This window comes from Dendrobates tinctorius, unplaced genomic scaffold, assembly GCF_039654945.1.
Source record: "Dendrobates tinctorius isolate UK_male_01 unplaced genomic scaffold, ASM3965494v1 ptg000129l, whole genome shotgun sequence".
Classification (NCBI taxonomy): Eukaryota; Metazoa; Chordata; class Amphibia; order Anura; family Dendrobatidae; genus Dendrobates; species Dendrobates tinctorius.
Window position 1 is genome coordinate 35,466,626 of NW_027361797.1, and position 25,317 is coordinate 35,491,942.

At 41.2% G+C, this 25,317-nt stretch overlaps 1 protein-coding gene across 1 annotated transcript in view; it reads left to right on the forward strand.

The window, feature by feature from the left end:
* Nucleotides 1-25,317, forward strand: part of LOC141047856 (uncharacterized) — a 359,889-nt gene that overhangs the window by 217,900 nt on the left and 116,672 nt on the right. Inside the window, exons 47-51 of the mRNA XM_073543184.1 lie at nucleotides 217-462; nucleotides 9,850-10,012; nucleotides 10,116-10,194; nucleotides 13,654-13,689; nucleotides 15,333-15,385. Coding sequence (XP_073399285.1) covers nucleotides 217-462; nucleotides 9,850-10,012; nucleotides 10,116-10,194; nucleotides 13,654-13,689; nucleotides 15,333-15,385 — 577 coding nt within the window. The remainder of the gene's footprint in view (nucleotides 1-216; nucleotides 463-9,849; nucleotides 10,013-10,115; nucleotides 10,195-13,653; nucleotides 13,690-15,332; nucleotides 15,386-25,317) is intronic.

The window sequence follows — 25,317 nt, forward strand, 5'->3', positions numbered from 1 at the left end:
CAATACAAATCAATGGGTTAGTGTAAATACATACAGCACATCCGTGTGCCGTCTGTGTAACGCGCACTTGGATAGATAGATAAATAGATGATAGATAAATAGATAGATAGATATACGTCACATATATAATTTGTGCCTTGAATGTGTTGCTTACTATCCTTCTATTAACCTAATAAATGAAAAAAATGACGTTGGGTGACCTTTTTATTTCTACAGCTCCACAAATATCACTGTTGGAGGGACGGGACAATTCACAGCATACATGGCACTTTATAAAGACAGCAGCTACGTGACTCCATATGAAGTGTCAGAAGTTGTGCTTTCAACCAAGTCAATGCTGTACATTGGAGTCTTTGTTCAGGGAGGAGATGCTTTTCACTATGTTCTTGTAATGAGGACCTGTTACGCAACGACTTCACCATACGCAGATGATCCCCTGAAATATTACATAATTCAAGACAGGTACAGGCTGATAGTCTCTCTCATTTAGTAGGTTCAGGAAGTGATTACCATATTATTATTATTACTTAATATTATTTTATTATATTATTATATTGCCTATTATTAAAAAGAGAGGTAACAGTATATAAAGTTATGAAACAGTTGACAAAAAAAATCATCTAATTGTTATGGTGAGCAGCCTCTTATTATGCCACCACTCCTAGTATATTTGCAGTATTACATCATATAGTCAGGGTGAACAGCAGTGTGAGCATCCTCTTCTTACCTGAGCACCCCTAGTAGTATCTCTAGTATTATATCAGATAGTCAGGGTGCTCAGCAGTGAGACCAGCCTCTTCTTACCTCAGCACTCCTCTTATCTCTGGTATTTGATCAGAAAGATGACAGACAGCACTGTGAGCAGACTCTTCTTACCTCAGCACTCCTGGTACAGTATTTCTAGCATTAGATCAGAAAGACGATGGACAGCAGTGTGAGCAGCCTCTTCCTACCTCAGCACTCCTGGTATCTCTAATATTAGATCAGAAAGACAGTGGACAGCAGTGTGAGCAGCCTCTTCTTATCACAGCACTTCTGGTGTCTCATGTATTTGATCCAAAAGACATAGTGGCAGCAGTATTAGCACCTTCTTCTTACCTCAATACTTCTGATAGCTCCAGTTTTAGATAGAAAAGGGTGGACAGTATTGTGAACAGCCTCTTCTTATTTCAGCTTCTCTAGTATCTACTTTATTAGATCAGAAAGATGGTAGACAGAAGTGTGAGCTGCCTCTTCTTAGCTCAGCTCCTCTGGTATTTCCAGTATTACATCAGAATTCAGGGTGGTCAGCAGTGTGAGGAGCCTCTTCTTACTTCAGCACTCCTTTTATTAATTTATGTATTTCCAGTATTAGATTCGATAGACATGGTGGACAGTAGTGCTAGCAGCGTCTTCAGATCTCCAAGATTAGATCAGAATGTCTACAAGCACATTTTTGTGTACATGAAGGGAGAGAAGGAGTTCATACTGCACATGCTCAATCATCTGTCCCCAAATTCTAGGACAGGTTTTCGTCAGTGTAACAAGATGGCGGCCATTGTAATTCTATAATAATTATGTCCCTAGAAAAAATTATTATGATTTGCTATTCAAAAGAATCTAGGATTTTATTTTTAATGACATCTATTTTAGTTTTTTTTTCTCTTCCCAGAGAACCCTTTTAAAGGGGTATTTAAATCTTGTACATTTATGGAAAAAAACGACAGAATATGCCACAAATATCTGCTATAACTGCATATCACACTGGTGGGCCCCACATCCACCTTGAGAATAGGGACCTGCTTGGCACTGCCAAAATGAAGAGATGTCTGCGCATGCACAGCTTTCCCCATTTACTTGTCTGAGAGTTTGATAATAGTCTAAGAGTTGGACCTCAGCATATATCTTTTTGAAACAACAGGTGTATTTGCACAATAAAGTCTAACTCTGGGGTTGTTATTGGAACTTTGGAGAAGGGGAACACAGCCCCAGTTTCATCTATTTGCTATTGGATGGTGAAAACTTGAGACGAATCCTGTCCAGAGGTAAACAAGTGGTGGAGGTTGACATCCATGCCCATATGTGCTGGGTGTCAGAACTAGGCACCATAATAGTAGGTGCTTATTAGTGATGAGTGAGCACTAAAATGCTCTGGTGCTTGTTACTCGAGTCGAGCAAATGGTAATGCTCGAGTGCCCGACATGAGTAACGAGTATAATGGAAGTCAATGGGAAACTCAAGCATTTTTCCGGCAGACCCACCCCCCCACCCGTAGGTCTGGAGAAGTCTAAAAATTGATGATTTCAATGGAAATAGTGCAGAAATGACATGGGAACAGCATGGGGGAAGACCCATGGAAGCAGTAGCGTAGCTACCGGGGGGGGCAGAGGGGGCGGTGGCCCCAGGCCCCGCGTTCTGATGGGGCCCACCCGAGCTATGCTATGTAAATATATCGGCGTGTAGATCGCGCCGATACAATTACATGCTGCAGCAGGGAGTGAGTCATGTGACCGCTCTTCTGCAGAGGAGAGGGGGAGGGGAGGTCACTCACCCAATCCTGGCTGAGCGCACTCTCCTTGAAAGCTCCCTGCCGCAGAGAAGTCGTCAGCTCCAGCAGCAGCCTGGACGTAGGGGGCTCTGCCTCTGCCTGTGAGCTGAGTTCACTGTCTGCTCTGCACTTGATTGCTTCTGACTGAGAGGAGCCTGAAAGCTGAGGAGCGTGCTGCTCCAGGACCAGTGGACACTGCACACAGCATGGGAATTGATGAGTATCTATGTTTATTACTATTTGAAGTGTCTAATCTGTTGCTTTGGATATATACATACAACTTACTGCTATTTGGGTGTAATATTCATTACATGATGCTCTCCTTACGTGTTACATAGTTTTCAGGCACTTTGCAGCGGTCACTGATGCGCCATATGGCGATGCTTTGTCTTGGCCTGGGAATTTACTGCACTTTGGGACTGAGAGAAAACCAGGAAAAGTGCAAACTAGAGATCGCACTGCTGGCTGCAGTCATTGAGCTGTGCAGAGAAAGTGGCACAACCTCCCTGGCAGGCAGAGGGAGGGTTAAACCAGTGTATCGATCACCTTATCTCGCTGTTTGTGCTGGCGTGTAATTATTAACCTACCCGTTACCAGGCTGACAGCGAGTCCTAGAGGATTAGGGTATGTGCACACGTTGTGGATTACTCTGTGGATTTTTCCGCGCGGATTTGGCCAAATCCACAGGTAAATCCGCAGGTTAAATGACCTGCGCTTTACCTGCGGATTTAGTGCAGATTTTGTGCGGATTTCCCCTGCGTTTTTACACCTGCAGATTCCTATAATGGAGCAGGTGTCAAAACGCTGCGGATTCCGCACAAAGAATTGACATACTGCAGATTTAAATCTGCAGAAAATCCGCAGCATGTGCACTGTGTTTTTCATTTCTCATAGACTGTACTGTACAACGCAGCAGAAACTGCTGCGGATCCATAGGACCAAATCCACTGCGGATCCGCAGCAGAATCCGCAACGTGTGCACACACCCTAACTAGTGTTTGCTGCTCTCAGAGTGCTCCTACTGGGAAGTTAAGTCTGGCACTTGTAGTGCCACAGCAGCAGTTAGTGCTTGATGACAAGTAGCTGTCGAATAGTGTTTTTCTATACAGTGATTGTTAGTGGCATGGACATTTTACTAGTGTGATATAATATATTAGTATCAGTAATGCAGGTGACTTATTGTTGGAGTGAATCCTACAATGTGGTGAGCTACAGGGGGGAGGGAGGTCACCCCAGGACCAGCGCTTTGAGGGGACCCACCCACAGCACGCCGATAGTGTTACATTCTGATCCATGATCTGCCACCCAGCCGCTGTGGGGCCCCTGAGCAGGCGCAGGGGCCCTGCGCCAGCAGTGGGTCCCCACCTGTCATTGCAAAATCAACTGTGTTAGCTGGATGTCATTTCAGCTGTCTACATTGATTAGAGGAGGAGAATTACGCTCCCTCTCCCATCAGCTTCTGATGTCACTAACGCCAACACTGACAGGGGGTCGCAATGACGTCACTACTCGGAGCCTACAGTCCGGAGATGTGCGGGAGCTCGCAGCAGTGAAGAAACCAGGAGGAAAGGTGAGTTTTGGATTTATTTTTTATGAGGCTTCCTTTGCGGTGCATTATATAAAGGGCTGCATTATTCTATAGGGTCTGCCTATGGGGAGTGCATTATACTATATTGAGGACTATAGTGAACTTGTCTGGCACATTATACTATATGGAGGCTACCTAGCGGGCCATCATACAGTGTGGAGATTACAGTGTGGAGCTATCAAACAATTTGGGGAATACTAAGCGGTCAGTGTATATACAGTGAGGGGGGATTAGACTGTGTATAAGAGAGCATCATACTGTGTATAGGGGAGCATCATACAGTGTATAGGGGAGCTGTACAGGGGGGAGACTCATGACATTATTAAATGTAAAGTGGGCACTTATTGTTATAGGGAACTCAGGTAACTGTGACTGTCAAAGGGGCACAAATGGCGTTATTACTTTCTAGGGGACAAAATATGGGCACTGTTTTCGAGAGTTGCTTTAGAATTTAGAGGGCACAGAGAACCACACAGTAGGTACAGTTAAAGGGACACATACAGCAGCAGCGGCTCAGCATTGGGTTATCAGCAGGGTAAGTAGTTTGTGCAGGTAGGGAGTAGTCCCATTGGTGACAGTGCTGAAAATATGAGACATGAAATGAATCTTTGTTGTAATCTCTGCAGACGAGTCCTGGCTGGAAGAAGTTGTCATGTTGGTCTGGGCCAGATGCAAAAGTGAACGATTCCATCAGAAAGCATGTCCGCTGTAAGTTACCATCTGTAACTGTGCTGTGATCTCTTATACGGTATGTTGTGTAGGACAGGTATCTACCACTCACAATATGGCGGTAATATCAATATTGGTCTTTATTTAGAAATTATATTCAGCAACAGCGCGGTCCTCTGCTGAGGTTCTCCTCCACTATTATTGTGCGTCACCGAGTTGTAATCAAAGTTTCCTGGTTGGGGGCCCACTCAGAAGTTTTGCCCCCCCGAACCAAAACCCTAGCTACGCCTCTGCTTGGAAGCATCTCTGAATGTCAGGTCGCTGCTGGGAACAATGTTGTCAGAGTATTATGCCACTTTTACGGACTCACAATAGAACATACAACCTTGAAGATCAAATGAACTTTACTGGAAAAAAATGTTAAGAAACATTCTTTCTAGAATAATGACTTGTATATAAGGCAAAATAAATAAGGGAAAAAACATGCTACTCCATAGCTTGGGCTATATTCACAAGTAGTGGTTTTTCTGCATTTTTGCACGCTTGCTTTCAATGGTGAAAAAAACATTCACCAGGATATGTAATTTTAATATTTTAATACCTTATTTGGCCATGTGGTGTGAGACATGATCAGACAGATCATGCTTAATTTATGAACGAGGGACTCTGAAAGTCACAATGTTTGTTACAGCAAGATAATTTAGTGAGTAAATATTCTTTTTCGCATTAATACTTTAAAGTTTCAAACTTGGAGGCCCAGAAGACGGCTTTCACAATTTATAGAGGGCCAGCAGGTGCCCTCCACTATTTTTAGAGGGCCAACAGGCATCTTGTGGATAGATGAGACCAAGCTAGAGCTTTCTAGTAAAGCACATCATTCTACTGTTTACTGTAAATGAGGCCTACAAATAAAATAACACAGTGGTTACATAGTTACAGTGAAAAGTGGTGGAGGTTCAAATATATTTTGGGGCTGTTTTGCTGCATCTGGCGCTGGATGCCTTGACTTTGTGCAAGGCATCATGAATTGTGAAGATTCCCAAAGGATTTTGGGTTGCAAAATAGTGTCCAGTATCAGGAAACTGGGTTTGCATCCTAGGTCTTGGGTCTTTCAGCAGGACAATGACCCCAAGCATACTTCAAGAAGCACCCACAAATGGATGGAAAAAAACACTGGAGAGTTTAGAAGTGGTAATTCCAGCTCTAGTAGCCTAAAGTCTCCCACCACAACATCTTACATACAGCTGCTACAGTAAAACTGCGAATGGACACATTAAATCAGTTAATTTTGCCTGCTCTGATTAATTTCTGAGTACAGATCATTGTAAAAAAACATTCATCTGTCAATGAGTGCAAGGAAAAAGCAATCAAGTTATGGCTTATGGAAGACATGTATGCGACCAGAATGAGCACTCATTTTCAGCAGATGACATCTAGCACCTATCTCTACACTAAACTCAGGTAACAGCCGTATTAATTGGGAATAGAATAGATGTAACCTTGGTATTTTTTTTGCAGCAGCAAGGTTTATAAGGCAGTAATCCCTGTAACATGCTATCCCTACTGCTACATCTCACCCTAGATGAATTGCAGATAAGAGTGGTATTACTGTAGAATATTGAATGGATTTAAACCAGCCCTGAAAATATATTTTCTTGTATGTGGCAGCAACAAACCCTGGAGGAACACAAGCATGAATACCAGCTTTGATGAATTTTTGATGAAAAATCACCCTAAAAATACATGAATCTGTCAATGAGTGCATGGAAAAAAAGCAATCAAGTTATGACATATGGAAAACATGTATGTGAACAGAATAAACACTCATTTCCAGCAGATGATACCTAGCACCTATCCCTACACTAAACACAGCTAGCAGTAGTATTAATAGGGAATGGAATAGATGTTACCTTGAAATATTCTCTTTAGATTGCAGCAACAAGGATTATAAGGCAATAATCCTTGACTAGATGCCTGTAATATGCTATCCCTACTGTGACAGCTCTCCCTCAACGAATTGCAGATACTGTAGGAGCAGTATTTTGGGTTGCAAAGTAGTGTCCAGTGTAGAAAACTGGGTTTGCATCCTAGGTCTTGGGTCTTTCAGCAGGACAATGACCCCAAGCATACTTCAAGAAGCACCCACAAATGGATGGAAAAAAGCACTGGAGAGTTTAGAAGTGGTAATTCTATTAGAGAATATAATCTATTTGAATTAGCCCTGAAAAGAGCTTTTAGATTAATGTAGCAGCATCAAGGAATGTTATTTCACCAACCCTGCTGGGGAATATGGTGGAGCATTTAGCATCTACTCAGCTTGATATGGAGGAGACCAGGATCTTTCATACTTACTGTACAAAGTCTCCTGTCTCAGCTGTGAAATCCTGTATGCAGTGTGAGAACACCCTATATGACAACCACCTAACAGCCCACAAAAAGGCACTGGATCATATACTAATAGAACCCAATGGCTCTTTTTATGGTTTCCAAAAATGTTCCCTCAACTAGAAAGTGGAGTCACAGAAAAAGATTTTTTTCCCATTAATAAGAAGTCAGTCTCCTGATCTGGTAATATGCACCAAGTGCAAGGGATGCCAAAAATTAGAAGAAGTAACTGAGGAATAAATTCTTGGACTTTACGTGCGCTGCCAGACAAATTCCATAACCACAACAGGTTAAAAAGTTAACCCTTTAATCCCTACGCGTTTCGAAGTACAACACTTCTTCTTCAGGGGTTGACACATGAATACAGAGAGCTGTCACAGCATTTATACATACAGGATTCAAATTTGGCGCCATGAAAGACATGAGGTGCCCTTTTAGTCTCAACCTTTTAGTGCATACAACTAAAAAATTAGAAGAAGGCACTACAATAACCCTGAGATGTTGTTGGGGGCCTCAGAAAACTTTTTTCCCATTATTAAGAAGTAGCTATCCTAGACTGGTAATGCACATTCACTATGTGCATAGGCTGAAAAGCATTTACCCCTGCGGGGTATACATATATATCAAAGAATGTTAGAGGTAGGCCTCTCAAAATTTTTAATCTGGTCATCATAAACACCCTTAAAAAACTTATAGTGAGGGTAACATGATCACCCTGTTGATATGATGTTCGAGGAGAATGACACAAAAAAGACAAAATCCTGAAGCGTTTACCCATATTTGGGAGGAAAGGGGTGCATGGGAATAGACCAGGAAAAAAACATTGAATTTGAGTTGCTGCTGTCATGCGGTGGTGTTGAGAAGTCTGGGCCAATCCAACCTTGCTCATTTTGATAAGAGTCAGCCTGTCAGCATTTTCAGCTGACAGGTGGATGCACCTATTGTTTATAATACCCCCGGTGGCACTAAAACCCGGCTCTGACAAAACGCTAGCGACAAGACAGGCCAGGACCTCCAAGGCATAGAGAGAAAGTGCATGCTATGTGTCTAGTTTGAATACCTGATAGTTGTAAGACACAGAGGAATCATGGAGGATGCTAATACTTTTCCCTCCTTGTCAAAGTACCCCACGCATCAAGGCCTGGGCGCTGCAAGGGTCTGATAAAACTGTCCCAGACCTTTGATAGTGTTCCCCTGTCTTCGCTGCATCTGTTGTGTGCCACCCTCATCTCTATTCCTTGGTTGTCTAAGGAACTGTGACATCTGCAGCCAGCATTGTCAGATGGAAATTGTTTTTAATAATTCTTCAAATAGGACCTTCTGGTTCGGCAACATTTTATTAGACCTCTCCGGCACGGGAAGGAGAGATGCAAATTCCTATGAAAGTCACTGGTTCCTTATTCCATGAAGTGAATAGTGCTGACAACAGCTGGTGCGGTGTCCTTTCCAATGGGGTCTGGTAAACAACAATACCCCGTCTTCTGGCGACAGTGGTCGGTCTTTGGTACCTTCCACTGGCCCTAGTCCATATGCTGCAGTGGCTAGCAAAGGTACAAGCCACAGTCCTGTATGAGCCCAATGTGGCTCTGCAACTATATTCCAGGTGAAGTCAGGTCACAAGTATCTGGACAAATATTCGCTATCAAAGTCAAGGCGCAAGTGTCAATCTCGTATGCGGTCCCTCTTATGTGGTATGTGTGCAGTACTCACAGACACTTAGGGTGCGGTGTCTTTCTCTTGATTAGCCACCAGGCACAAACTGCACATCCCTCTCGCTCTCTGGTCCCTGCTGATGGCAGTGGGGCTGCTGTACGGACGCAGGCCTATGTAATGCTGATGCTCCCTGGACAGAGCACTTTTCTTCCTGGCTGCTGCTTCGCACACCTGGCTATGCACACTTTACAGTGGTCCCTATCTCTTGATTGCTACTGGGCACACTGATTCCCTCCACGCAGCAGTCCCTGTCCTTCTGGTCTGCTACAGCATGGCCTGTCGCAGCAGCGGTACTCTGTGTAGGGATGGGGAGCGGAGCGCACCACTCATCTGACTCCGCACTGCCCTCAGTTCGAGCCAATTTTCTCTGCTGCGCGCTCTTCTTTTTCCTCTTTCTCCGGCCCCCTCGGTCAGCAGGAAGCTCACCCTCATTAGAGCTTCCCTCATGCAGCAGGGGAAGATCTGCCTCATTAATGCTTCTCCCCAGGAACAGGGGATGCAGCCTCAACGGTTCCAGACCCGGCATGCAGGTAGCTGTGGTCCAGTCGTCCCCCTTACATAGAATGCGTGTAAGCATTCAAAAATTCCCATTGAGTAACAAGCATCTCGAGCACACTGATGCTCGAGCGAGTAACGAGCAGTGACAATCACGCTCGCACATGAGAAGTGCTCATTTTAAGTTAAAAGGACACTTACATCAGAGGTGGTATTTTTATAACGTAATTTCTGAAAATATATATTTTTAAAAACATTTTTAGCTTTTTTTTACTTTTGACTGTACTACTTATTTAAAGCTTAGATGCAAAAAATTGTTTTTCCAGCAATGATCACAGAAAGATAAATATCCATAAACTCAGTGCATTATCATAGTACTCTAAAGAGGCCCATTGACTTAGACTTAGTAATTCTTTATACTAACTTTGTAGATATTGATTATTAATGGTGTTTGTATTATTTCCCCCCGTAGCTGTCCTAACAAACAAGACTCAACCATTAGCGTACCAGAAAATGGCGTCTCACAAAAAGGTCGTCTGTCCCTGCAAGTGTTTAAATTTGTCGGCAATCATAGCTATGTCTACATTCACTGCGCTGTAAGTCTGTGTGACGCCACTGCTGGTTCCTGCGCCCCTGTAAGTACACCCTGTGCATTATTGTGTCTTGCAATGTTTTGCTTCTTTTCAGTTTGCATTTTGTATGTGTTTATATCATACAATTTTCATTCCATTATTGCAGTCGTGCTCTGGAATTAGGTCCCGAAGTTCATCAGATGAAAAAAGCTATGTTATAAGTCTGGGTCCAGTTAGTCGTGAAGGTAAGTGTATCACTTGTGTGATGATAACAAATGGTAAAATAGTATACAGTATCAATTCTCCTTAATAAGTCTTTTTACGATACTTTTTAAGTACTATACAAGACATATTGTATTTTAATCCCTTAAGGACTGAGCAATTTTTCAATTTTGCTCTTTCCCTTTTCCCTCCCCTTTTTCCAAGAGCCGTAACTTTTTTATTTTTCCACTAAACTGATGAAGCAATGCCAGGGCTTGTTTTTAAAACTAGTTGTACTATTTAATTACACTTTTTTATCATGCGTTGTACTGGAAAATGGGAAAAAAAATTCCTAGTGATGTGAAATAAAAAAAAACAGCAATTACACAATTGTTTTTTGGGTTTCAAATTCTCTGTGTTCATTATGCAGTAAAACTGACCTGGCAATATAATTTTCCAAGTCAGTATGATTATGATGCTACAAATCTTGCTACTAAACTTACCAAAAATTAAAACAAAAGCTCCTCTTTAAATGGTGAAAAAAGTTCAGAAATTCATAAAAAAATATACAAGAATGAGCTTGATAATGAATTATACCTCTGCACTAAAGCTAGTCCCTATGTAAAAATGTGCTACATGCAAACTGCTGTACTACAGATGAAGTGTACAGAAAACGGTACTGACTCAATAACCAGAGCACAAAGAGCTAGTCTATCAATTGGTGAGTTAGGCACAGGACAATCAATGCAAATTATGGTAAAGTTGAAAACAGGCTACTTAGTATTATAAAAATGATCGCACAAGAAGCATACCACATATAGACCATGGATACAAACACATATAGATGATAGCTTGATTATCGGGGCCATCAGGGAAATACCCTTGTTACAAATAAAATATATTCCAAGGGAAAACAGTAAAGATAAATATAATGACCACACATGTGGTATAATAAAAGGATAGTAAAGCCCCAATCACCCTATACACTGTAATTGAGGATTCCGGGGTCTGGAATGTGACCATGAGTTGTAAAAGTCAAATCGAGGCAGTGGTGGGATATCCGAGGGAAGCCAAATCACGGAGTTTAGCGAGATCAAGAGCGCAGCATGCACAAGTGCGATGCAGCAACCAGGTGGCCCTGGCCGGTGATGGAAGCAAGGCACTGAACCTCAAGGAGTATGTGATGTCACACAGTCAGTAGATACCTACTGATCACTTCTCATTACATTTATTTTGGCAACCCAACCCCCCCCCCTGCAATTCTGGAATTTAGATTTGTTTTTTCCCAATACAATTTTTTACAGATTGGGTTAATTAATTTAGATTTTGATAGATAAGACTTTTCGGAACACGTTGATATCAAAATTGTATTTTTTTCTTTACCAATTGTTTTTTGTTGACTGGGGAAATTGGAGGAACGGTAATTTGAACGTTTTCATCTTTTTAATCTTTTTACTTTTTTTAAGAACATTTTATTGTATTTGTTAAGGGGTTGGGGAACTTGTGGAGAATGTAGAAAATTAAAAGTTAAAAATTATACCGATGGCTTTATTATATCTAAGACAGGATTTTTTCTATTAAGGGAGTTTTAGGGATTGCATTTTACTAATGAGAATATCAGGTTGAAATTATACCCAAACATAATAATAATAATGAATTTTATTTCTATAGCGCCGACATATTCCGCAGCACTTTACATTTCAGAGGGGAATTGTACAGACAATAGACATTACAGCATAACAATAATCACATAGATTATAACAAATACCAAGAGGAATGAGGGCCCTGCTCGCAAGCTTACAATCTATGTTGATAAAGCAAATTTAATAATATGCAATGTAGTTCCAGGCCTAATGCAAAAGCTAGACCTGTGTCTCATGTGACTACTTAGTTATTATTTGACAGAGTAACCCTTTAAATGGAACCTGACAGTTGATACATGGTGTAGATCCATGGGTAGCATGTGTCAGACACTGGCTACACTGGCTGTCTGATTTCAACCATATGGCCACATTCACACACTCAGTATTTTACATCAGTATTTGTAAGCCCAAATCAGGAGTGAAACAATCGGAGGTAAAATATAATAGAAACACGTCACCACTTCTGTATTTATCACCCACTCCTGGTTTTGGCTCTTAAATACTGACCAAATACTGACCTTGTGAACGTGGCCTGTGGCTGTGGTATTTCAGAGAAAATTCAGAAGATTGGTGTGCACTCGGTCGATTTACGTGGTGCTGGTGCAACAGGGTACAATGACCCCTTAGGCCGAGGCAAAAGAATTTCACCGGGCACTCTTTATTTCAGTGGTGCAAAACATTTATTTTTGGGAGCAGATAATGACAGAATATGGCTATGAGTTGAGTGACAAAGTTTGACGTTTCGACCCCACCAGTGTATTTTTCACCAAGCCGTATAGCCGCTGGAGTGCCGAATCCAGCTACAACAATATAGCACCTTATCACTCATGCCATGTGCAGTCCTCCACTGTTGAGAAACCTTTTTTTCCTCTTGCTCCAACAACTTAAAACAACTTAGTGAAAAAGACCCTGGTGGGGTCAAAATGTCTAACTTTGTTGCTCAACTCATAGCCATATTCTGTCTTTATCTGCTCCCAAAAATAAACTTTTTGCGCCACTGAAATAAAGAGTGTGTGGTGAATTTCTCTTGCCGCGTTTCAGGGAAAGGCATGGTTTAATAGCCACCAGGGACCAAAACGCGCTGGTGACTAGTCCAACAGGCTGGTCCTCAGCAACTTCTCCCATCCCACTGCTCTAGATTGACAGGTCTCTCCCTGCATATGTGCATAGGAAGAAACCTGTCAGTCACTGGCAATGGAATGGGGAGAAGTCACCGTGGATCAACCTGTTGAACCAGTTTGTCGGTCCAGTCTCTTGTGTGGCTAGCTTCATTGTGTCTACGTTTGTTTCTGGAAGGCAACAGTGTTTCAGAGTTAAACATTGCTGAAATCGTGCAGCCAGTAGATACTGATACATGCTGCCTGTAGATTGAGCAGCAAGTATCAGCTGTCAGGTGCCACCTGTGACTGCTACCTATTGACATTACTACATCTTCTACTCTTGCTCCTCATAGAGGTCAGATCATCACTATATAATTGATCTGGTGGCAAGCTACTTGTAAATGCTGTTTTGTGCAGACCGAAGAAATGTTTTCCACTTGCTGTTAGCTTAGAGGTGAGCAGACAATACGAACGCAAGGGATTAGCTAAATCACTTGTGAATATTAGTATTAAGTACAAATATGTTGGATGAAGGCATTTACATGGATTTCATGTACCCTAATCCAGGGAAGAAAAATTAATGAGTATTAACTAGGGTAATATCAGAACATAATCACGAAGGAGCCTTCAGATGTCAACTTTCTTCTGGGAGATGCCTGTCCAGATACAAAGCTCTTTTCAGTTTACAGGTCTTTTCTGTCTTCTGTTTGATAACTTATTTCATACGCTCTGGATAATTCATGTGTCTATTGTTCTACAGATGAAGTTAAATCCCCTCCACCTTCTGGCTGTATAGGTAAGTATGACAAAAAATATTTAAACACTATATGTGTATTTTTTATGACCAGTTTCTGTTTTTTGCTTGAAAAAGGCTACTTTCACACTAGCGTTTTTTTGCGCTACTTGCGTAGTGCAAACGCATACAAAAAACGCATAAGCGTTTTATATGCGTTTGCTTATTTTTTGCGCATGCCTGTTAACAATTTTTACTCTAAAAACGCATGCGCACGTCAGCGTTCCCATAGACTATAATGTGTTTTTTTGCGCATTTCGTGCGCATTTGTGCGCATGTGCTTTTTTGAAACAGGTTGGGCGCACAGAAAATGCAACAGTGTGCGTCCGGCGCGCATAGGCGCACACTGCAAAAAAACACATGCGCACAAAAACGCATACAAACGCTAGACAATGCGTTTGTTATACATAGAGGCGCATTGCGCATGCGCATGTATGCGCACGCAGCGCAGCGCAAAAAAACGCTAGTGTGAAACCAGCCAAAAATATGCATGTATCTTTCCTCTCTTCTTGGTAATGAGAATGTGTTATCAGAAAATTACCGATTGTTTAAATCAGGTTTTTATGTGAAATATATCTTTATTTTCCATTTGATTATGGTTTTTTTCATATGACTAAATTAAGAAAATCAACAATCTATATAAAAATAGCAGTAATAGACTGGCTCTGAATCCATTTTTCATATTAAAGCCGTCGGAGCTTCTAATCTAAACCGGATCCAATCTGGGCAAAAGTCAATGTCAATGGTGGATTCTGTATCATAAACTGTATATAGAGAAATCACCTTTCATTGCAATCCTGTCTGCCATGATAATGAAACTGCTATAAAGCTTCTGTAAAAAGTAAAAAGTGTGAGTATAGCATGTAGCATGAAAACCTGATTTATGCACTTGGTCAATTTTTGATAATGCATTCCCTTTAAGACGCTGGAATGATGGTCAGAAGAAAGGGGAACATGTAGGATCAGATTGTAAACAGGGTTTGTTTGGAGTGGGTAGCCATGGAGATATATATGTCTTTACTTGGAGCTGTACACAAAATATAGCAATATGTTTTAAAAAAAAACCCCTGCATTTTCAACAAACTATGCATCAATCAATCATCTTCTTTCCCTACTTATCAGGCACATTTTCCTCTATATCATGCCTCCTAAGCTTGTCATTCAGTGTGAAAATCTGTTTAAAACAGTCTTGATCAGACAAGAGGGATATCAGGTGACATGAAACACAATCCAATAAACTGTATCAGGGAGAGAAAACAAGCAGAGGGAGAGAGAAATATCATGCAGAGCTTTCTAACAAGTCTTTTACCTCACCCCAGAGCTGATTAAGATCAAAACAGCTCAGCTCTGCTGTATAATACCCTCCATGATGTTGCAGATTGTCTCATTGCTCAAAAAAATGAATGGTTTTGCAAAGAGAAGGAATCCCTCCCAGTGTGCTGTATTGTGTATGTGAGAGATCACTGCAACTAGTCTTTTCCCACTGCTTCCAGTGGATTGCAAATTAAGAGATAGATCAAACAGAAGGGCTTTAAGCAATATAACATTTTGTCATATTATGGATAAACAATGTGTTTTATCTGATAAGAAAAACATTTAAAACTCAAATGATATTAAAATCCTTATTCAAAAATGTTTTTTTTTAGGCACACATGAATTTTCTGCGCTCATTGGATTTGTCCTCCTTCTGATGACCCAAGTTTGGATTGGCTAGACCTTCAGATGAACCATTGATTAGAATAACATTGATATTATCATCTCATCTTTGATCTTTTATCCACTTATGTGCTATAGTATAAACTCTATATTTTTATATTCTAATCTTGGATAGCATATACCTCATTGTTATTTTATCAATCAGCCATTTAAAGCAGATTGTACATATTATACACTGTGCATAGTAGACAGTGTCGGACAGGGGTGCCAAGGGCCCACGAGTAATCAACTCCAGGGCCCCACTTTTCGGCTACATGCAAATATGACATTATATAGAGAACTGACCCCCGCTTAAGACCACCTTCAGTAAGTCAGAAGAGAGAATCTGGTCAGACTAGTTTACGCTTTGATGGACTCGAGTAATACATATATTTTGGTTATCCAAAATGATTGTATCTGGCATAGTCAACATCAGAAATATCAGCTTTCCAAGCAAAAGCTTCATGGCTACTTTCTGAAAATTACGGTTTCTGATGAGACAACCCCTTTAAGGTCATGAACTGACAACCACCTTTTATAACAATAGATTGAACTGAGCTAATAATACACTTGAGCAGCACTTCATTTTTGGAATTAATTTTCTTACTCTTTAACAAGTGTTCATATTATGGAGCCGCTATTGTTTGACATTATTAGGTATTATCTAACACCGGAATGGTCAGTCCATATTACTTTACTGTCAGAGGGTCTTATTAATCATGGTCAGGGACATATCTATAGTAGGTACAGTAGCACATGGACACTAGAGCCTAGGGGATCTAACTGGTCCTCTTAGGCCATATGAGAACATCAATACTATTAATTGGGATCCCTGTTGGAGATTTTGCATTGAGGCCCATGAGTTTTAAGTTCCACCACTAATCATTATCACAAAACAAGGCTAATCCATCACTGAATTTATTTTCAAAATCGCTTTAATCGCTGTAGTTCAACAAATACTGTGTAGTGTCAACTTTTCTAATTCTTATCTTACTTAGAAATAAAAAGTAAGAAGCAAATCATAGGATTTTAATTCAGTGTATGAATGCTTTCTAAACTAACTTCAATTTTAGAACATAAAATTTGCTTTTCGGACCAATAAACATTTTTTGAATCAATAACTGTGTCTATGCATAAACATAGCCTACAAATATATTATATCACTGCTACACACGTCAAAAAACGTAAGGTACTTAGTTAACATATAATGATCAAAATGTTTATAAGCCATCCAACCATGTCAAGGTGACCGCATATGGATGGTTCCTAGCTCTAGGTGCCCAGACAGGCCTTATATGAGCTATTAAAGAGATGGGAACTAGGCTTAGCTCTAAATTGAAACCATGATACCGGTAGTTGTTTGAAATACAGTAAGACTCCTTAAATCCAAAGTTTAATGGAAGACGCTCATGTCAAATAATCTTGTCACAGTTATCACTTCTTAGACCCGTTCAGAATGCTCCAGATATTATATTTTTAAATCCACTTTGCCACAAACTTCTATCTTCTCATTTTATAAAAAAAAAAATAGCTACTTGCTCTCTGCAGCGACTGGTTAAAAACAGAACAAAATAACTATCTTCAATTTTTTAACTATTAACCGATTTACATTTTAACGATCTTAAAATTTCAGTAGATTTTTTTCTACTTACACAGAATTCTAAATTTTATCCATATTGATAAAGAGTGAGGACGGGCTGACAGAAGGTCAGTCGGGACAGAAGCCACTCAGACAGGAGTGAGGGTCCCTGGAAGAAAGAAAGAGAAGAAAGAGTGCTGCAGCTGCCTCAGTGACCTGAGCCAGCTGGCACGGGAAAGAGAGAGAGAGACATAGAACTGTAACCTGCATTTCCATAAGAGAGAGAAAGACAAGTGCGGAATGAAGTGGAAGGAGAACAGAGCGGAGGAGTGGGTTGGATAGGAACCCTGCCTATATGTTCTCAGCGCATGGCCGGGGTCCGGTCCCCGAGGTTGTATGGACACTTATGGTTCTGCAGCAGACACCGGTGGAGTAGTTGGCTGTAAATGCACTACTCCCATCCAAGACTTGGGACACAACAGCGAAATGGATAGAGAGCCGGGATTCAGGAGAAGGGAGTCCCCGAAGCAGGCTACAGCTGTCTGTCATACAAGTGAGAGAGTTGTTAGGAACATCTGACAGGAGGAACTTCGGAGAACCACGGTACTGGAGCTCTTCACACCAATAGGCGCTATAGAGGAGTTGTTCAGCAAAGGCACATGTTGGAGGGGTGCTGGCGGGGAGAGCCCTATCTTGCCTGGAGGTTGGCTGGGCCTCTGTCCCGGAGGACATGGTACCGAAGCGGGCACCTGTGTGCACTACGAACTGTGAGAAAAGCTTTGAAACTGCAAGAGCTGGTGTCCTTCATTCATTCCCACATCAGCACCGCTACATTGGGGGTATCAACATCTACACCATTCTGTGCCCCTACTCCTCCATCGCACCTATACACTGCCCTGGGACTACAGCTCCACCTGTGGGGAGCTATACCATCTTAGCTGCATCACACCATCAGTCCCAGTGGATCTGCAAGCAGCGTTGGCTTACCATCTTACTTGCCAAATACCACGGGTGGCGTCACGAACTTTATATTACAACAAAACACCACCGCCATTGATATTGGGGCCCAGGGCCACGGACCGGGTCACCGCTGCTGTGACACATCATCCCCCTGACACCGACCTGGTACCTAGTACCCCGCAGCCCTGGGTGAAGCCAGCGGGGGCGTCCCACAACCAACTCCACAAAATGATAAGCCATCAACTGCACCACCAGCATCTTAATCAGATGAGAGATAAGTTTGCAAACAAGCTGATGACTGGGATAATTTGTCTTTTTTCCTGACAAACAATAAGGGATGGATATTTGCTTGTATGATGGAGAAGGAGGAGGTGTATTAGAAGTACGACAAGCAGTAGTGGAGGATGACAATGGTGATGATGTCACTGATTAGGTGTGGCCTCACTGACAAAGATGAACATGACTAGAAAGGAGAGGAGAAAAACTGAAGGCTTGATCTCCTTTTTGGCTGCCTTGCTTTTTCCCAAATGATAAGGTGATGGAGAGCCATTGTTCCTAGTCTATACAAGGCAGTACATCCACAGCTTTTTTTCAGTTTGCAGAGCGCCAAAGGATCTACTGGCAGCAATGTGTAAAAATGACATGCCCTCACGTACGACTCACTATCACTGCAAATACAACTATTAGGCCCTGTTGAGCTTCCCCAACCAACAGCATGTTCGGCATCACCTGCTCCAGAGCTAACCACAGAATGATCAGATTTTGACCCAAAGGATGTTTTAGGCGACATGTATTGCGAAGGCCAACCCAATGTTTGTCTGATGACATCATCTCCTCAGCACCCTTATCTGTCATTGATGGCACCCGTGGTGCGATAAATTTAGATATGTGAGTGAGTTTAACAGGATGACTCTAGGACTCTCTAAGGTTTCTGTAACACCCTGATGACTCGGGAACTGGAGTTTTATACAAATAATCCCATTTTGTATAAGAATTTATAACACAACATCTGTACTAAATCAAAATTGAAAAGCATCATTATCATAGAGCAGTGGTTCCCAACCTTCATGCGCTTGAAAGCCACATTCAGCTCAGAGAGAGGATCGCAAGCCACATCCAGGTACTGCCCCCCTCACAGAAGTGGCAACCAAAGCCCACATTAAGAGTGCAATGATAACCAAAGCTTTTCCACAGAAATCATCCCAAAGCAAAATACCAGGATCCAAGGGTTCTTACAATCCCCCCATTCAGTTTTCTCTCAACACACTGTTACATCCAGCTTCAAACATCTCCTCTTACAGGTAGTATCATCTTGTCTCCAGCGTACCATACTCAAATTATATATAAATCCCGAAGACCAGTAAATGTGCATCCAGATCTGCTCTTCTGTGCAGGGCTACTCACAAAATTCACCATTTTGAGATGTACTCTCCATACCTGTTTCCTAGACCTGGAGCTAATGCACCAAGCTGGCAGACAGCCACGAGCCACAATTCATAGGACCGTGAGCCACATGTGGCTCCCGAGCTACAGGTTGGGGACCCCTGTTATAGAGCGTACATTGAAAACAGGACCCTGAGGTCAGCTTTATATGAGAAATTCTTATGTCAGGTTCCCTTTAACACTATCTGACAATGAAAAAGGGAAGAAGAAAGAGAAAAACGGGAGTGCCATTTATGGGTAATTTTAAAAATGTATCATCAAAGTGTGGAGTCAACAATTAATCTCACCTCATGGAGTTGTGCAAGCCGCCACAACTCTGAAAGGAACGTGTCTTCAATATGGATCCCTGATGATGGTTTGTTGCCATCGTGGTGGCCGTGGACGATTCCTGGGAATGGTTCAAATGTGAGGGGTAGAGCAAAGAAACAGAAGACCAGGTTATAAGGCTCATCCACTCAGATGCATCAAGGATCCATAGGTATGGATGGATTGAAATGTTTAATCTTAACAACCTAGCAAAGGGTTGCTAGTTAACATATGACAAATTTAAAAAACTTCATTAACATAACACAAAGTGTTTTGGCTGTCTTGCCTTCACCAGGTGTATATCTGTTATAGAATCATAGAATCATAGAATCGTAGAGTTGGAAGGGACCTCCTGGGCCATCTGGTCCAACCCCCTGCTCAAAGCAGGATTCGCTAAATCATCCCAGTCAGATGTCTGTCCAGCCTCTGTTTGAAGACTTCCATTGAAGGAGAACTCACCACTTCTCGTGGCAGCCTGTTCCACTCATTGATCACTCTAACTGTCAAAAAGTTTTTTCTTATATCTAATCTGTGTCTCCTCCCATTCAGTTTCATCCCATTGCTTCTAGTCTTTCCTTGTGCAAATGAGAATAAAGTTGATCCTTCTACAATGTGACAGCCCTTTAGATATTTGTAGACAGCTATTAAGTCTCCTCTCAGTCTTCTCTTTTGCAAACTAAACATTCCTAAATCCTGCAACCTTTCCTCATAAGACAGGGTTTGCAGACCGGTCACCATTCTGGTCGCTCTTTTCTGAACTTGCTCCAGTTTGTTGATGTCTTTTTTAAAATGTGGTGCCCAAAACTGGACACAATATTCCAGATGAGGTCTGACCAAAGAGGAGTAGAGGGAAATAATGACTTCACGTGATCTAGACTGTATGCTTCTGTTAATACATCCTAGAATTGCATTTGCCTTTTTTGCTGCTGCATCACACTGTTGACTCATATTCAGTCTGTGATCTATTAGTATACCCAAGTCTTTTTCACATGTGCTGTCACTTAGCCCTATTCCTGCCATTCTATATATGCTTTTTTCATTTTTATTGCCCAGATGTAGTACTTTGCATTTCTCCCTGTTAAAAACCATTCTGTTAGTTGCTGCCCACTTCTCCAGTTTATTTAAATCTTTTTGAATCCTCTCTCTCTCTTCTCTAGTATTATGATCCATACAGCCTAGTTATAACTTTTCATTAGCATTGGTGGAAGAGGGATGGGGCGGAGGGGCATGCCTAATAGCCTATTGTAATTCCAACATTACCCATCCCCCTAAAGGTGATGTCAGTAAGTAGAATTACATTTTTGTTATAAAAGCAAATTAGAAAAGGCACCCCTGCCCCCCTCCCACCAACACTAATGAAAAGTTATAAATAGGCTGTATGGATCATAACAGATATACACCTGATGAAGGATAGATAGCCGAAAAGCGTTGCTTTATGTTTTATTAAGTAATTTAAATTTGTGATATGTTATCTAGCAACCCTTTGCTAGGATTTTAAAATTAAAAATTTGAATTCATCCATACCTTTGGATCTTCGATATATCTGAGTGGAAGCACCCTGTAGCGTGGTCTTCTGTTTCTTTGCGTTAACACTATCTCTGCAGTGATGGAATAGCATCAGATAAAAAACAGTGTACATAAGAACCAATAATAAAAAATACAAATTTTATTGACAAGAAAAAAAACAAACAAGGTTACTAAAAAGTGGGAAACTACAAGATTGCACCATACACCCATACACATGCTAAATAGAGGCTGTATAGAAAGATTATATAGTAAAAAAACTTCCCAAGATTACATACAGAAAGAGTCTTTGAATCATAGGACTCTAAATGGGAAGCAAAGAAATCCAAAAACAACTATTTAGTATAGTAGATACATTACCGCTTGTGGGTAATGGTGCCTGCCCCAACGCGCGTTTCGGCTGCTGCCTTCCCCTGACCCCAGAAGATCCCCCTCTACTTCTCCTTATTATTAGAATTAGTAAAAGGTAGGAAATGTGTTATATCTATCTCAAAAGGATGCAACTGACAAATACAACTAATTCTACGAAAAACAAGCCTACGAGAAACAATATAACAATTTTATGGCCCTTGAAATGGGACAATAAAGAAACAAAAAGAGATGTTTGGTTAATAAGGTCAAAATAGACCTCATCCTTAAGGAGTTAATGATTGTTATTTATTACATGGCTATGGTTTTATTAGAGCAAAAATGTGCCTATAAATTGCCCGTCCCTTTTCTTCTCTGATTATTTACACACATTGACAAACACATGAAATGAATGGCAGCTAATAATACAGATGGTATTACACGTATCTGCTTACAGGTCCTCTGTAGTTCTCCTATTCGTGAGCACTTAGCCCATCAGATCTTTGTTTTATTGAAGCATTTATACTACCTCTACATAAATGATGTCGGCTCACAAACACAATGCAGACTACACTATGTCTCATCTTTTGTATGGTTTAATTGAAGTGCTTAATGATGTGTAGCTCACAATAGCCTTTATATCCTGCACCTGGCAAGGATGTCCCAAATCAGGTGTTAATATATGACGAAAAGTCCTAAATTGATCTCATGCATCGATATGGCAAATGTACAGAGGGCAATAAATTTCACCGACAGAAGAACGCACTTTCTGTTCAAGGTATGGTAGATTTTGGCTTTTATTATTGAATTGCAAGATTACTATTCTAAAATATTTAGTAAAACATGTATCAAGGAGGATGGAGGGGCCACATCATATTACCTTTTGTTTTCTAGTTAGTATGCTTGATCTATCCATTAAATAGATCATCAATCTTTGATCAGCGGGCGTCCAACCCCTGGCACCCCCACTAATTAGCTACTCTTAGCGTCTGTAGTTGCGGAGCTGAATAACACAGATCTGTCAACTACTTAGTGGCTGTTGACAGATACTGCTGATCTGTTCCTATTAAAATGAATAAAGTACTAATACAACAGTGGTATACAATATACATTGTGTGATGCATATATTCATTTATGTCAAAGTAATACTGCAGAGGCACTCCTATTCATTGGAGAGGATCTGAGTACCCTGCTGTGACCACTAAGGATAAGTCATTAATATCAGTCCAGTGACAGCCCTTTATGGTTATAGCAGCATTACTCTGATATTACAGTAGACATTGTATAGCACAGGTATATGATTGCTTTATTTGGTGACTGTAATGTGCCTTATTAGATCACCTTGTTACTGCACTGCATAGCATTGTCACTCACCTAACTCTATGAAAGTGATATTTGGCCACCATATGCCTCCAATATTTGGGCACCGTATTGCATGGCACCTGTATGTTATGTTTATTCATACACTGTTTGACAGTATTCTAAATGGGTACATGGGAAAATCCCTTCTATTTCCTATGAGCTTTCACTTACAGTTTATGCAGAAGTGTAAAAATTCTGTGGCTTCATTTTAAAGGTGCCAGAAAAATTCTCACAGAAGACATGTGGCTGCATTTGCACCCCATCATCATGTTGTTCATATGCTATGAAGTGAGATTTTGCAGCCCAAAAGATGACATTCGTAAGTAGTAAAAATTACTACATAACTATCTATCTGTCTATTATCTATCTATCTATTATCTATCTATCCTTTAGATGCTTTTATATTTTTTTTACACATTCCTGCATGGCTGTTGTCCTGCTCTTCTTGTACACACCTCCAAAGTTTAACTTCAGGAGTTGCGTGTGGCGTTTTGACACCGTATGGTAATGGCTTGGCTGTCTTGTTGCAGTAATTTATCTTACTATCCCTTTCTTCTGAACAGGTCCTGCAAAAATGTATGCATAAGCTTAAACAAAACCCCATTCATGTATGCAACAGATTTCCCAATGCAGATATTTCCGCAACAAATCTGCCCTGTGTGAATATACCCAAAGGGGCCAATTCATTAAGACTGGCATTTTGCACACCATTATTAAGGCGTAGACCGATGACTGTATTTCTCGTGTGAGGATTGCATCGCAGTGCATGGTCTGGTCCATCATCTCTCCTGATATGAGGGTGACAGCGTGATGTATTTCTCTTCAGCTGTCACACTCAGGTCAGGAGAGCCGACAGTCAGTCCGAGTATTGCAATGCGATCCTCGCACGAGAAATACTGTTGTCCGTCTGCCCCTTTAATGAAAGGCTTTGTAGAGTATGATTTACTAATTTCATTATGCCACGTAATGAATTCAGAACATCTTCACAGTGGCATGTGTCTCCATGCGCCTCACCATGAACTGGAACAGCATTTCTGGCATAAGAAATGCCAACACTTTTGCGGAAATTGACGGGCGCAGCCACTCCCTGTCCTTCCTCAGATCCCCCCCCCCACCTCTGCCATTTTTGTTGGAGCTGCTTTAAACTGGCTTGAAGCAATTTTGTATAAGATGTAAATAAATGTGATATATAACATTGAATAATGTTTGCCTCGAACTCCCTTTTGTGTCTGCAGGTTCCCTTCCAGTAGAAAAAATCAGGTGTGAGTCATATACAGGTACATGTAATACAATATATATATATATTGTACTATGGAGAACATTATGGCAAAATATGTTCTGTGTTAGGGGAGAAGCAATGGAAGCAGCTGTATATGTCTCCTGCAGAGGCCACTGCAGAAGAAATGTATGACATAATACCCACTAATTTATAGGGTAACCATATAAAGGGATTGCCCTCTACTTTTACATTGATTTCCTATGCTTTCGACAGGTCATGGTTGTTAGATTGGCAAGGATGTGACACCTGATACCCTCACAGTTGCCGTGGAAAAAATACAGCTATGGTGGCATTGGCTCGATACTGCACCTCCGCCCCTATTTGAATAAATAGGAATGGACTTGTAGCATACCATTGCAGTCACCATACAGCTGACAAAGCTGAATTGTTCCGCTCCGCAACTGATACTGTTTGGCCACCAACATCGGGAACAATTCATGGGTAAGGATGCCGAGTGTCAATTCCCCCGATCTTGTATTGATTACCTATCCTAAAGATAGATCATCAATATAAAAGTAGTGGACAACCCCTTTAATTTGCCGTGGTGCTAGATTACTCTGCCATTCTTCTCAAGGAGGCTATAATATGTTATATCTAGTAGGTGTGCCTTAATGAGACAATTTCATGAAGAACCACAATCTTTCCAAATGGACCAGGAAATTAGGCCCCCATAATAGCAAATACACAATGATAACTAGAGTTTTGTCCCTCTATATAGCCACTTAAAGAATTCCTAAATGTCTTGTCTCTAAGGCCTCTTTCACACTTCAGTCTTTTGGCGTCAGTCAAAATCTGTCAAAGTGTGAAAAAACGGATCCAGTGAAGATTGCAGAAAAACTGATGCACCGGATCCGTTTTTTGACGGATCCATCGAAACCGCAGCTTTTGGAATTTAAAGGAACAGGATTCTGGAGAGAGAGAGAGGGAGAGAGATTTTCTGTGCCAGAACGGCTTTTGAGGTTAAATTAAATGAATGGAAATTCTTTTGGGCATGCTCAGTTTAAAAAAACGGATTCTGTCACTGGATTCCGTTATGTGACGGACGGAGACGGATCCGCCGCCCATACACGTCTATTCTAGCAGACGAGGGACGGCGACGGATCTGTCAACACCCGTCTTTTCGATGCAGACAAAA